The 16,174-nt window shown below is 32.4% G+C and overlaps 1 protein-coding gene across 1 annotated transcript; it reads right to left on the bottom strand.

Moving 5' to 3' along the window:
- Window positions 1–3,950: 3,950 nt before the first annotated feature.
- On the bottom strand, window positions 3,951–10,260 carry LOC140970699 (homeobox-leucine zipper protein ANTHOCYANINLESS 2-like). The gene is made up of 9 exons (XM_073432561.1): window positions 9,389–10,260; window positions 9,061–9,281; window positions 8,813–8,930; window positions 8,034–8,723; window positions 7,850–7,951; window positions 7,552–7,764; window positions 5,884–6,058; window positions 5,312–5,679; window positions 3,951–4,724 (listed from the first exon to the last, which is right to left on the bottom strand). Exons 1-9 carry the CDS (start codon window positions 9,599–9,601, stop codon window positions 4,347–4,349), a joined length of 2,478 nt encoding a protein of 825 aa, XP_073288662.1. The 5' UTR covers window positions 9,602–10,260; the 3' UTR covers window positions 3,951–4,346.
- Window positions 10,261–16,174: the final 5,914 nt, after the last annotated feature.

Here is a 16,174-nt window from a genome sequence, read left to right as displayed (position 1 = left end):
TGGCAAACTATTTCTAGCCTTTTCCTCCAAGACTTTTCTACCATGTCGACAAATACACACTTTGCACTTGCACTATTTATTATTATTTGATTTTTAATTTTATATGAAAATGGTAGTTTTTTAAAGAAATTTATTTATTTTACTCCATTTTCTGTTTTATATTTTTTAAACTTTATCAACATTCAACACAAATCGAATGAATCCTTAATTTTTTTTTAAAAAAAAAATTAAATGTTGTCTCGAGTTTAGTTTCAAAAAGTTCCACCGAAATTGGTAATTTAAGTTGCAATAATTCAGTAAAAGTTGAAAAAATGAATATGTCATATGATTTTTATTTTATTTTATTTTATTTTAGTGGTCAGAGATGATTTTACTATACAATTATTGTGCAATAATGTGAAATGACTAATCTTATATTATTCATGTATTTTGAAATTTTTGTCTTAATTTTTTTCTCAGTCAACATCTACCCTAAGAAAATGATAGGTAGTAGGGGGCTCACGCTAGTTGGGACTTGGACAAATTACATGGGTCTTTGGTTGGAGCCCACTTTCATGTGAACGTTCATATGAAGCCCACTTATCAATGGGCCTTTTCTACGGAAGTCATCACATTTATATTACTGGTTGGTCGTCGCACATGCGTTAATTATTAATACAGACAAATAATAATAATAAAAATAATAGTAAAATAGCTAAATCATTTGAAAATCTATAGAACATACTTCAACGTTATGACAACTTTTTGTAAAATGAAATTATTGAGCTTGTAAAAAATTAAGAAACGAAACTTTATAATTTAAACAAAAATGGGTCGATCGATCTGATTGGTGAAAAATAAAAACAATTTTATGCATATTTTCACAAAATATAAAATGCTAACATGGTCGTGCTGTCGATAAACTCTTTGATCTACCACTCATCTAAGTAAGATGATCGATATTTTATCGAGTGCGAACTAAAAAATTTACTTAGTATACATTGAAATATAACGATGGAAGATTTTCATATAAAAAGAAGAAGATGATATTCATCTAGTCAATGCATTGTAGATCCATCATGCCTTAGTAGCCGGTCTCGAGATTATATACTATTTTTTGCAACTGAAAACACTGGCAATGACAAATAAAGTCCTAATTCTACACTTGAAAAGGTCAAATTTTTATGGAATTCCCCGATTAAAAAAGTACATTAAATAGTCCATTTTGTTGACTTTTTTTTAAATAAATTTTAAGTAGACATGACTTCCATCTATAACATTAAAAATTACGTCGAGACTCAAAACGTCGACATTTCAACTCAATAATTTTTGGAATTGGACCATCAAAAATTCCACTTCTTCATACTTCCTGCATGGACCACGAGAAAGAAGTGAAATTAAACGAAAGCAAATGAAAAAATTGCTGTATTTTCTCAATTATAAATTTAAATATATATTTGAAATATAAAAATTAGAATACCTTCTAGATAATATTATATGTTTATGTGTGAAAATATGTGATGATAATACATCTACGACAATTACATCTGAAATGGAAACATCAAGGTCCCTTTTATATATTAAATGTAAATAAATTTTAATGTTCACATTTCCATATCCATTCCTGAATTTGGCCTTTTTTATGATTATAGAACGAACCTTGCAACATCAATCTATATACATTCCATAAAAATTTATAAATGCCCCTTATTAAATTTACATTAATTCATATTTTAAATTTGACATTAAAGATCATATTACACACACAAAATTAACCGGTGAGACTGTCTCACTGGAATTGTGTGAAACAACTTAAATTTTATTTTGAGAAAAAGAAGACCACATCTGCTAGCTGTCCCTTTGGTATACGTATGAGAATGGAAATAAAGCCGTAAGAAGAAAGGCTTATATAATATATTTATGAAAGTGTGGGGTTATAATTAGAATTAATAACTAATCAGAGAGGGATTTATGAGCATAGAAATTAGAAAGTGAACATTTTCCAACACTTTTCGGTCCTCTACAAAATGTAAATTCTATGCAATAATTGGTGGGATTTTGTTAGCATAGAACTTGACAATTTCCTAAAACTTTTATTTTTAAATTGACCAAAACTTGTGTGAGACGGATCTCTTATTTGGGTCATTCATGAAAAAATATTAATTTTTATGATAAGATTAATATTACTTTTTATTGTGAATATTATTAAGTTTGACTCGTCTCACAGATAAAGATTCGTGAGATCTTCTAACAACCGACATAATCTTTTAAATTTATATGTAATTGATAGAACACCCAAATCCCAAACAATAAATATGTTTTGGCATGTAATTAATTACGTGCACAGCTCACATATGAAACGAATTCCGTGGAAATTTTCCCAAGGCCATACCAAGCCGCCTAAGAGGAAAATATCGTCATAAGTTGGATTTAAATCAATTGAAATTAACTGTCAAAAAATAATAATCAATAAATAGCATAATATCAAATGCAACTTGAAAAGCACTTTTGTCCGAAATGTAATTGGTTGTTTTCTATTTTATTTATTTTAAAAATAGTCGTAGGATCTAGTTAATATGTGTATATTAGCAAAAATTAAGAAAACACACACGCAAACATGATAGAGTGGATTATGATTTATGGGACACCGAAATTTAATTAAAAAAATACTTCAGTAATAATATCACTTGTAAACATGTATATTTGTCGGATCCAGCTACTAAAAAACAGGTGAGATTTATAAAACTTGTGGTTTTAAAAAGTAAATATGATATTTCAAACTTTTATTTTAAAGATTCTCAGTAAGTTTTGAGTTTTTTTTTCATGAATGTCTTTATACTTCTTTCTCATGTTTGCAAAATAGTAAATTCAATTTGGAGATCCAGAAACTAGAAAAATAACTATAAATAATCTCGGGAAAAGTAGTAGGTCTATTGTGATATATGTGAGATAGATCAACCATGCTCAAATTTACAATAATAAGTAATATATTTGATATAAAATGTAATATTTTTTCATGGGTTATCAAAATATGATATTCGTCTCATAAACTTGACTCGTGAAACTGTCTCACAAAAATTTTTATGTGTAAAAAAATGATTATAATTATTTGATTGGAAAGATTGTCTTTAAAATGATATTGTCTTGCCAGGATGTTTAGAACTCTTAGCAATTTTTCTCTCATGATATAATCATCATTATTTCAAGATGACAAAAATATAAATCAAATATTAAAACTTATAGGCATAAAATATTTAGAGAATTTTTGTGAAACTTAATATTAAAATACGGGTAGAAGTGAAATAGAGAAATCAGAATCATGATTTGAATTTTTGAATATCATTTAATTCAAATATGAATTTTATCCGAAATAATTCAAAAAGACTCGTATGAAATTGTACATATGAATCATGTGAGTGACACATCAACATTGTGCACAGGTATGAACAATAAATTAAACTTGTATAAAACATACGAAAAGTGTACATCAACTATATCGGGATGATTACACCGGCGTCATCCTACTTTTGACGTTGATTTTTGGCGAATACATAGAATGAGTCTGGTGTTCAGGCAGACAGGCAATTAATGTTTCCACCCAACAGAAACATTTACATGCATCCTCCCATTTAATGCATTCCCTCGCCCCCCACCCCTTCTTCTTCTTCCATATATATTAATTATTATAAAATTATTGTCATATTAAATAAATATTATAAACATGTCGAATCCGAAATCTCATCTTAAATTTAGAAATTTATAATGTTTTACGATTTATTGGTGTATGTACACGAACTTAAAGTTCAATACAATTACCAATTTCAACTTTGCTTTAAAATGATTCAAAAACATATGCTAGCAAAATGCATGTTATTTCATTTTTTACAAATAATATTTATTTAAACATCTCGTGGAACAGGTAAGTAGTAACGTAAATAACATGTCCAAGAAAATGTTCACGCTTTCTATAGTAGTTCATCGTTATTGTATTCGCATAACGCTATATAAAATGGAATATAAAAGGAGAAATACGACAACATTGTACCGGAACAAATCAAGAAGCGAAGTTAAATAAAAAAGGTCACACAAATCAAATATTATTCGAGTTAACTCAAGGGACAAGGGGTTCTCCCGAGTCAATACCCGAACCACCACCCTTGCATGGTGCTAAGAACCGCCGCCGGCCTTGAACGAGGCTGCATGCTTCGCCCCCATCACGATGCAAGGATTGTTTTAGTTGTGGTTCGTTCTTGACTCACCCCATGAATTAGCTCTTCATGTTTTTCAAAACATCACGTATTCAGACCACCAAACCAAATCAACCTATCCAAAAAAATGTCACGCTCGAACACAACGTCGCGAAAACCTCAGCTTTCGCAATTGAGGGCCGCCTTGATCTTCTGCACCGTACATGTTATCAAGTTATTAACGGTCTCCACCGATTCGACGGTGAGTTTGGCCGTTGGAAGGCTGTTCACCAGTATCTGGAACGCAACCGTTAACAAAGATCCACTCACTCCGTGGGCCATCCCAATGGGCACATTACTTGAGGGCCCGCGAGAGCCCGGCCCATCTGGTACAATGACGAATCCTGAGGGGAGCAACGCCACGTAGGCAGAATCGCCACCGTTCATCACCACGTGCATGGCAGGTATGTCAACTGGCGCGTACACAACAAGCGACCCCGCCGCGTCTGTGCATGTCTCCTGGAGGATCAGCATGCTGCTCTGGTTCGAGTTCATGGCCTGTGAGGTAAAATGACAAGAAAGTCCTTAGTAGTTTTGTACATGTTCCACAGCTGGGCTGACATATAATTTTGACTTTTTTATAATTCACAGAGTTAAAAATATAATAAAATTAAGGTTGAAGTAAAGACAGATCATGGGAGGATATAAAGTTGATGAATAAATCCAAAATTTCAAATTCTTTTGTCCCATGTAATCATAATTACATCAAACATTATTATATATGATTATAATAATAAATTCACAGTGAGAATCGAATCATCAAAAGATTACGTGCATATGATTCGTACTTTCCATTTTTAGTTTTCATTAAAAAGGCGAAAAATGTAAAGTATAAAAAGTAAAAAAAGTTTAGAATTCCAATATTTTTTTTAAAAAAAAACTTAAATCAAGAAAGACATTCAAAGTGCATCATCTAACATAACATAATTCAACATAAAATAAATAATTATCAATATTTGCTATGTGAAAAAGTCAATGTCAAGAAAATTAAATGCACTTTCCAAACTTCATCAAGTTGTAGAGCATAAATGAAAATGAAGCTATAGACACAAAAAAATATGGTGAAATAAGAAGCGGGGGCTTACACTTGCACGGAGGAGAGAAACACAGTTGCCATGATCTTGTCCCTTGGCAATGTGAGCCATTTCTTGCATAGGGCCGCCATTGGAGAGAATGTCCCACTCGCTCCTCAGACGCTCATCGCGTAGGAAGTCGAATAGCCTTTGAGGCGACACTGGCAACCACACAGACGTGGCGGCACTCACCACAATACCAGGTGGCTCCCCAGGGTCGTCGACACTCTTCCGAGTCATGACCCTTACATCCTCGTCTACACTGCCTGAATTAAGCTTGTTCCATTTATGAAGAGTAGAGGCGCACACACCAGCACAGAAGTTGTTGGTCATTCGTTGTGCCAACTTCAACATGCTCTTCCGCCCGCCAGATGTTATTGCTGCGCATCAAACAAGAAAATGGTCGATCAGCAGCCATCAATTAGTTAACACTTAGCAGTTATAATATCTAATAACCTTAACTTCGGTTTAGAGTTACTATGGATAAATGCATGCGGAAACATACGGTAGGAAAGAAACAGAAGAAAACAATACAATGCTGGAAATTATTCAGATTGTATCCGTTAGAAAGATATGAACTTCACCTGTATGATCGCGAGCAGGTACGGAGGATGACATGAGTATGGCGAGACACTCGCATTGGCGTTGGAGAGTGGCTATCCACCGTTCTGCGCCAAAGCCCATTCCAGCCCCAATCAGAGGTCGGTAGAGCTGGTGAATCAAACTTTCGTCATATTCGGCATGTTCCACCCATGTCACCTACAAAATAGAAGGACAAGGAAAAACACAAACGTTTAGCCACAAGTTATTTGTTAAAATAATTTTAGAACTACAATTTTTACATATAAATTTCATTCAATTATTAACATGACAATATAATTATTATTTTAGACCAATGCCTCAGCAATGCAATTTAGGTAATTTTAACCATAAAAGAAGTACTATTAAGCCCCCCTGCATAATTGCATCCACCTACACTCAATTAGCTAGTTTCTCTCTGATTTTTTTTTAAAAAAAACAAAAGAAATAATTAAAAATAAAACCCAATTTCCTCGAAGATAAAAACCCAAAAGTGGTAATAAATAAATACTAAAAAACACAGCCTATCCTACCATAATTAACCACGATTTCTAAAAAAATAAGGTTCGATGAAAAAAAAAACATTAAAAAAAGTATCAGTAAATAAAATATTGGCCAGCACAAAATTATGCAAGATTTGTAGGCACGAGGTATGATGTAGTGTAAACAAACAAATTTGTGGCGAGTCTTGGGGTTTGAGCAGAAGGTCTTTAATTGGTAGAAAAACAAACACATCATACGGCTGGAAATAGACACCACAGTTGCACAAATTTAATGTGTGTCAATTGTATCAGATAGGGACAGAATAGAAACCTAAAAATATTTAGTTTTTCCATAAAAACTCTTATGTTCGTTTCACGGGTACCCAACTCTTAAAAAAGTAATATGTTGTACGAGAAAAGTATAGCTTTTCATAATAACATATGAGATACCGTCTCAAAAAAGACATTTTTAGTTTTTAGTTAACCAATGATAAAAATATTATTTATTGCATCTAAATAATAGGAAATTAATGTGTCCCAAGGAGCAAAAAGAGGAGCAACAGATGGTTCTATTCATTTACATTAAAAGGGTTGATTAGCCTCGATTAGTTAACCCATGTACTTTATTATTAAACTAATAATCATCCGATCTTGTAAAAGTAAGACTTTATTATAAAAATATATGAGGCACTAGAAGCGATGATTCGCTTGAGTTTCATATCTTCAAGTCAAATGGGATTTGGACCAAAATCATTTCTTGAAACTCAAATTGAGGAAAATATCACATTTCTTGAGCCCATAGTTGCGTAAATTTGAGTGACTTTTCCACATATAAGTTATTTTGATCTCTCTGATATATATATATATATCAAATCCACTTGCTTATCAAATTAACGTAACGTGAGGACCCCAAACATTTGAAAAACTTTTAAGAAAAATTCAAGTTTAAAAAACATGAGTCGCAAATTTCTTGAATCTTTAACAAGAAAATTATAAACATGATTTTAAACTAAAAAAATGCTCCCAACTAAGCTCCAATGGTGCAGTTGCCACAACAAACTTAGTTAAAACCAAAAGGTGAAGGGTACCAAACACGAGGGGAGTCGATTGATGTCAAAAACACAACTCCGAGTTTGCAGCAAGTAGCAGTCAAACAAGAAAATCCATATTTTGGAAACAAGAAATTATTACCTTAGAGTAGCCATTAGGCATATCTTGCACCACACAGCCGGAAGGCAGCCTTCGGCAGCTCGAAAACAACGGGCCACCGGATGTTTCACGAATTGTATCGATGGATACATCGACAACGGCCCACACACCCTCGGCGTGCTGCTTGCAGAATCGGAGAAAGTTTACGTCCCGAACAGGGACTAATGGTGATAGAACTTGGAGCTCAGCGTGCATCTAATGTTAACAAATGGGATAAGAAATTAATTCTTCGTCCTATTAAACTAAAGAAATACAAACTAGGATAATAATTGACATTTACCAGCTGAAGTGCACCATTTCTTGTTCCTCCCATGCCGCTACATATAACATCTGTGGTTGAGGTTCTTGGAATTATACAAGGAAACATCTCCGTCCATTTGTTCTATAATCACAAACAATAACATAAAGTCAAGAATGAAGGGAACTCTAAACAATGTGGTTTTAAATGTCAGATGAATGTATACCGAATCCATCAGCGTCTCAACGAGGGCCAAACCATTGATGATCACCATACCGGTCTCCCTCGAAGCTTCGGTAACAAAGCCATTTGGTTTCATACCAATAGAGAGGGTGAATGTCCTGAAATACTCTTCATGATTCAGTACTTCTCTACCACCTTCCAAGCTTTTAATCCAAAGTGGCTCATCAGTTTGGGCCATTTTCACCAATTCATCCATGGCAGACAAAGCAAGCTCCAAGTACACAGATCTCTCCAATGATCTGTCGATTGGGGTGATATTCGATGGTTTAGAAGGTCGTTCAGTAGAGAGCGGGGGCGAAATCCCCGATCCGAAATGAGGAGGGCCTGAAGGAAGAGCTGGAGGAAGGGCATTTAGGCCTCCGAAGTCATTGTTTCCTACTCCGAGTTCTAAGTTTGAGTTAGGCATTGGAAGGCCCATGGATGCAGCTAAAGATGAAATGGGGCGGCCTAAAAACTTCCCTGCAAGGGTGCAAACTCGGTCTAATTCGTCTTTCAATCGAGCATTCTCTATTCGTAGATGTTGCTCTTCAAGGGATATTTCCCCGATAATGGCCGGGCCGCCACAGTTGGTGCAGATGGGGTTCCTCATCATCTCCCTCATCGACATGTTTTCAGCTCGGAGCTTGTCATTTTCTTGCCTGAGTAACGAATTCTCATGGCGTTCGAGTTGCGTCTGGGGCAATATTCACATAATTTCCCCATCAAACACCGAAATAAATAAATAAACGCAGAAAGTTCAAAATTTCTCCGCTTTTCGTGTACCTTCATCTGAGTTCTTCGATTCTGAAACCAAAACTTGACTTGTCTAGTCTCCAAGCAAAGCCTTCTGCTAAGCTCCAATCTTTGCTTTTCATCAGGATGTGGACACTCCTTAAAAAGACTGAAAAAAGCATCCAGAGCAACAAAATTCGTCAAAAACCAACCAGAAAAGGGTAGAAATTGTTAAATTAATTTAACATAATTTAACAGAAATCGGAAAAGAATGGAAAAGTGTCTTGGAAAAAGCAAACGTTTCAAGTTCTTGGATTTGCTGGGGAGTGTGTCGGTGGTATCTTTTCTTCCTCGGTGGCTTGTCGGCAGCATCAAGATCATCTCCGGAGACACCATCCAGATTATCACTGCCAGATCTGCTCTCATGTTCTTCATCTCTACTCCTCCTTCCACCGACGATGGAAGACTCAAAATTCTCCCCTATTCTCCCCACCTCACCTTGACCCTCCATACTCGTTTGCTGCTCAAATGTAAGTGAAAATCCATCAATAAAATCATCCCACGCATACATACATACAAAGAAAGATATACATATACAGAAATATAGAAAGAGAGAATCGGCGTTACGAGGGCAAGAGAGAGGCCGGGGGAGTTGAACATGGCTTTGGCCGCGAGTGACTGAGAAACAAGTAGGGGCTGCGCCATTGCACCAGTGGGCATGCTGCTGTTACTCTTGCTTCTTAGAGTAGTTGTATTACTATTAAACTGTATATCAGAAACAATTCTTACACCTACACCGCCACCGCCGCCACTGCTATCAAGAAAATCCTCAAAATTCATGAAATATCGCCCAATGTTGAAATTGCAGAATCTCCAAGATCTTAACTTTTTACTAACATTCGAATCAACAGAATCACTCCATGCATATTTCAGCTGTAAATGAAACGCTTTGCACAGAAAAATATCCCAAACTTTCACACCAACCAAAAATTAAAAAAAAATTCCAAACTTATATAAAATGGAAGGAGATAGAAATGAGAGAGAAAGGAGAGAGAGGTAGCGGAGACACGAGGCCTGAATCCAAATGTCTCCAGCTTCCTCTCCAAAAGGCTAATGTTTATACAATAGAACAAAAGGAAGAAAAAGAAGGCAACCAAAAGAAAGACCCTAAGTTTCTATCCTTCTTCCTTTTCTAAACAGGCATTAAACTCCACAAAAGAAAGGCACAAAAAAGCTAAACTCAGAAAATGCTCCAAGTAAAAACCCTAGTTTAAAGGACTTTCCTTGCTATCTGGTATCTCGATATCTGCATGATTGACTTGCAAAAAGTTAGCTTTTTCATGTCCTACAAGACTAGGAGAAGGAAAGTAAAATAAATGGCTTGTTTTTTCCCTCGGAAGAGTCCGTAATTGTTGCAGAAAGAGAGAGAGAAGAGTTGATTGACAAGCGAAAGAAGAGAGGAGGTGAAGATAATACCCGCAATAATATGTGGAGTCATCGATGCCCACATATATATATATATATCGCCAAAAAACATGACAGGAAAAGATTGGTTGACTATTTAACACACAAAAAACACACTCAAAAGGTTGCTTTGCTTTTGAAATATTGCTTCTGTGACAACAGTAAAATATTGCAAGGTATAAATAAATAAATCGAATCCAATATTACCAAAATTTAAACACTCATATTCGGATCGAATTAGTTTTATTCGAGTTCGAGTTCGATTCGAAGTTTAAAATTTTTTTAAAAACTTTTCGAATAAAAATTTAAGTTTGGCTCGAAAGATTCGAATATGCTCGTAAACTATTCGAAATATTGCTCGAATATAAGTATCTGAAATATTCGAAATTTATTTATTTAATATATATTTATATCTAATTAATAAAATATTAAGACTCTCCAGCGGCTCGCAAACAAAATAATTTAGGCTCAAGTTTGACTCGAAAAAAGTTCGAACATTTCGAGTTCGACTCGAACTCAATAAAATCGAATACAAATCAAATATTTTTCTAGTCGGTACGAAAAGTTCGCGAATCGGTTCAATTTGTTTACATCATTAATATGAAGACTTGTTTTCTGGAAAATTATATTCACGTTTTGGATATGTTCAACTGGAGGATTGTATGGTCAGGCTGTGTATCTCATAATCTACATTTATTTAAATAAATAGCTCTCTTGTGAGACGGTCTCACGAACAAAAGACGAGTCAACCCTACCTATATTTACAATAAAAAATAATTAATATAATGTATGATGCCTCACAAAATTGACTTGTGAGACTGTTTTTTGAAGAATTTTTGTGTATTTAATATGGAGAGTCTATGATATGAATCAAGCCATTGATGCTTCAATTATATTCTAGGATAATGTCTTGACACTAACATCACATTAACTTCATTATAAATAAATTATAATGAATGAAAATGGGAATTTAATAAGTTACTTTTTAAATATTGTTAGTTTACTGATGAGACACTTAACTATGATGATGTCTTTCTCCTTATTTTTTTTTTTAAAAAATGAATAGGTTTACATGGAAAATAATATTAGTATATAATTGACTTCACAGTTTCAATTCAATTAACTAAATAGAGTTATAAAGGACATTAGTTTCCTGAAGTAGTCGCTAATTAGCCTGTTGAAAAATTGGATTTTATTTAATTAATGAGATTCAATAGTTTAAACATTCTAATTATAAAAATTCATGCAGGAAATCAAGTACAACTTTATGTCATTAATGTTAACATGCCGTGATTAATCTGTTTTAATTTTTTATGCTATTATTTTATTTCTTTATAATTATAATAATTAGGTTATGTTTGTTAAATATGTGTCTTTTTTTTTAAAAATAAACATAAAGTAATATGGACTCAATGGAGATAGGCAAAAACTTGTGTGAGACGGTCTCACGAGTCGTATTTTGTGAGACATATCTCTTATTTGAATCATCTATGAAAATTATTACTTTTTATACTAAAAGTATTACTTTTTATTATGAATATCGGTAGGGTTGACATATATCACAGATAAAGATCCGTGAGACGGTCTCACAAGAGACCTACTCATGGAGACGAGGAGAAATAATCAATTTCCGCGGATATGAAAAAATAAAAAAAATTATGTATATTTTTTTTAAAATATTCAAGTTTGTTCTATTATTTTTCGTAGTACAGTGATATAAATCTCTTTCGATAGAAAATATATATGAGTTTGAACATTGGTTAAATCATTTGAATTTGTTCATTACTTCTGATGGTGTAGAAATGTATATATAAGTTCGAACCGACGTTCGGATATTTCAAATATTGTCATTGGGAAATAATAGAAATTTGAAAATTGTTTGTCTTTAGAGAATGGGAGACTTTCTTCCTTTTACCTTTTGCCATTTACAAACAATTACAACAAGGGAAGATGAGAAGTGTGGGCAAAAGTGAACAATTGAATTGTTCGGTTGGATTTTTGGACAAAATTTTTAAGTAGTGTAATCCAATAAAAATATATCTAAATAGGAACTATCCAATTCAAATTTAATAGCACACCTATTAGTATTTTTCAATTTTTTTTTTCAATTTTCAAATCGTATTCCCTCTTTGTCTGGTGATGCATTTCATTTTCGTGGATGGCTTTGATAATATAGTTTTTGCAATTTCGAATTTTATATAGATGATATTTGATTTTATAGTTTTTTTTTAAAATCTTGAATGTGGTTAAATCGTTTCGTTTGAAGGAGGTTTTATTTTGGTGTGAACATTTATTATGAGATGAATGATTGAAAAATGCACGATAAAATATATACATTAACTTTTTTGTTAACTCTCGCAATTTGGAGGTCTCTGTATATTTTAAAGTTTTCACGTTGCTAAAATAGAACAATATAAATTTAGTGACATATGTGAACCCGCAGGAGTTGATTATTATATTTTTTTTCTCACTATTTCTCATTTTTATAGCAATCATAAAACCATTTTTTAAAGAACATACATTGTGAAGACAAAATTTGTCCACTACGCCCCTGATCACAACCTTATTATTTGGCCCACAGGCCACAACCTGTTTACACACAATTAACTCCTTCGGACATGCGTGAACCCACAGGAGTTGTTCATAAATACAAATTTTTTTTAAAAAATTTTTTGTAAGAGGATCTCATGGATCTATATTTATAGATTGTCGATATAGTCCACGCATACGATAAAAATTAATATCTTGACATAGAGAATTAATACTTTTCTTATGTTGAGTCTAGTCGAGGAACCGTCTCACAAAATTAACCAGTGAGATTATCTCACAAGCTAGATCCATGAAATTGGTCGATCTCGTCCATACATGCAATGATAAATAATATTCATAGAAATCAATATTTTTCATAAGTTGGATCGGGTCGCAGACTCGTCTCACCAGGGGCGTAGCCAGAAGTTTTTTTTATCATGTGGGAAAATTTTGTCTCGAGGAAACGTCTTGCAGAGTTATATCCTTAAAAAGACTTGTTTTGTGGTTGCTGTAAAGTGAGAATGGTAGGAAAAAATATCATAATCAAGATACAAATAAAACTAAGCACATGTAAAAAAATATAAAGAATTTTGTGAAATTAAAAAGAAAACTTATATTCAATCTACTATCAATGGTTATTTTACTTTTGGTTTATTAATCATGTACAAACTAAAACATATTTTTTAATCAAACTTATAAAAAAAGTATAAACTTTTTTCTTTATCAAAAAACTTGGAAACATATAATAGATTCACAAAATAAAATCTCAAACTTAGAAATATTATTTTTTGATTACTCCAATCATCAGCTCATGTGATCATTGTTACAAATTCGTAAAATTATATTATTTTATTTTATCAACATGAAAAATTTAAGTTGAATAAAAACGTCCAAATTACAATAGCTTAGAACAAAAATCCATGTAAACATTTTTATGGTGTACTTTCAATCATTGATCACACAACAAATGTTAATAAAACTCACTTTAAAACAACTGATTTAATCACATTCAAGATAAAGAAAAGTTATAAAATCAAATATCGTTTATGAAGATCAAATTTAAAATTTCAAAAAATATATTATTAAAAGCATCCGTGAAAATGAAATGCATCACCAAACAAAGGAGTAAAACAGCTTTGAAAATTGAAAAATAATTTAAAAAACTAACATGTTTGCTATTAAATTAGGATTTGATAGTTCCTACTTTGATATATTTTTGTTGGACTAGACTACCTAAACATTTTGACAAAAAAATCATATCGGGCAATTGCCCACCTTTGCCCTTACTTCTCCTCCATCTCGACTCACAAAATTAAAACGTAAGTCAATTTCACATGAGTTTTTATTTTTGAAAATAAAATAAAATTAAAATGAATGGTTAATTGACTAGTGTTATATGTTGAAAATGATGTTTTTGATACGTTAATAATTTTACTTATTTGAAATATTTTTATAATATAAATATAAATATAAATATAACTGTTGAATTAAATACAACATCGTGTATTTGTATTCAAGCAATATCGATCAAGATTATACAAATTTAATTATGAAATTTTAGAAGTAGAAATAATGAATTCTAAAATTAATAATAATACTAGGACTAAGCACACATATTATTTTGTGTGCAAAGAAATAAATATTATTTTAAATATTTTTAGAAAAACTATTTTAGAAAAAAAAAATCCAAAAATCGATTCTACCAATAAAGTTATACAATAGAAGATAAGTCTAATTTTGAATGAGGTTTCACCGAATATATTAAAAGTTAGATACTTTTATATTTTAATAATATATTATAATATAAACTATATCAATAAAGACTGACCTTTTTAAATTTTGTGATGCTAAACTTTTCAATTAATTAAGTAATTAAAAACGTAATATATATTGAGCACTCGAGATTAGTAGACCAGGGACGAAACTAATTAAGAGCTGAGAAATTAAATCAGATACTTTTAATTAATTCCTACATTAATTCAGTCAAATTAAATTGGATTATGCTTTACTAAATTAAGACATCAGTAAAAAAAAAAAAAAAAAAANCGTAGCTTAATTAAGCTACGGTTTTCCGTAAAAAAAATTAAAAGTCATCAAAATACTACGTAAAATTTCATAAATACGATACACCACAAATATTAAATTTTCGATAAAAAAAACTTTAAAAATCTTACTTGCGCGAAGATATGCAGATCCACGTAACGCTGAAAGATTACACCGACGATCAAATCTACGAAATTAATACAAAAAATGTTAGTACAAGTAAAAAAAACAGAAAATACGAAAAAATTGATAGAGTCCAGTTAAAAAGAAAAAATTAAATGACAAATATACTGTAAGGTCAAAATGCGGTAACGTAATCCAACTACATGCAAATCTAAGAATAATGAAAAATATCTAATTAAATTATTTTAATTGTATTTATTGAAGGTGGTAGGCATGTTTACATGTTTAAAATAGTGTTTTATATTAGAATGCATAAAATTGTGTTTTAAAAGTTATTCGAGACGCGATCGAAGGACGAAGGCCAAGGACCGTAATGGAAAATATTTTTATTAAATGATTATTTTTAATTATTTAATATATTGTATAATTGATATGAGATTTTCGAAAATGTTGTATTTTGAGGTGTTTTTACATGTCGAGTCGTATTTTAAACCGGTAATCGATTTTTGACGAAAATAAGGACTTTTTGGAAATTCGGCTAATATTTTCGAAAACTTTCCTCAACGCAATATTTTAATTTTATACTATAATGGGCCTGTTCCCATTATACCTATGTTATAATTGGGCCTAAACCCTTACCCAACTATTTATATCAAAAGATTGAATTCTAAAACCCTAAATTTCGATCAAATCACACTCCTAACACTAGGATTCCTAGGGCAGCCGAGTGCACACACACACACATACACACACGTTTTTTTAGGCAAATTCACGTGAACTTTGAGGAAAAATGCAGTAAGGTTTCTTCCCCATCTCTCCGCCAACGTTCCTCGCATATCAAATTGTTTTTCGTACGTGAAACACGCACAAGGACGCCTTAATCTTCCTTCACTCATCGTTCATATCATATTCTGTGTATTTAACATGATTTCATGAAAAATATGATACACTTTCTTATATTTTCGTTTTTATGACAACATATAATCAAAACTTGAGTTTTCATACTTTTGAATCCATGTTTATGTTGTACAAAGGGGCTGCCATGGTAGGGCTATGGAAAAGGACGTTTTTCAGCATAATTAAGGGTTCATAGAGGCTTGGCTAAGGGCTGGACAAGCAAGAAAATAAGCAGAACGAAAATTTGGGTTTTAACAAGCTAGGGTTTCGGTTTTGAGGGCTAGGAAGGAGCGGACTGCCTACTGCTATTTGGGCACGTCCAGGGGTCCAAAGGGGGTCTATTCATGGTCCTAGATG

The sequence above is a fragment of the Primulina huaijiensis genome, chromosome 2 (assembly GCF_012295235.1).
Source record: "Primulina huaijiensis isolate GDHJ02 chromosome 2, ASM1229523v2, whole genome shotgun sequence".
In the NCBI taxonomy this organism is placed as follows: domain Eukaryota; kingdom Viridiplantae; phylum Streptophyta; class Magnoliopsida; order Lamiales; family Gesneriaceae; genus Primulina; species Primulina huaijiensis.
This window is presented reverse-complemented; position numbering and strand designations above follow the sequence as displayed.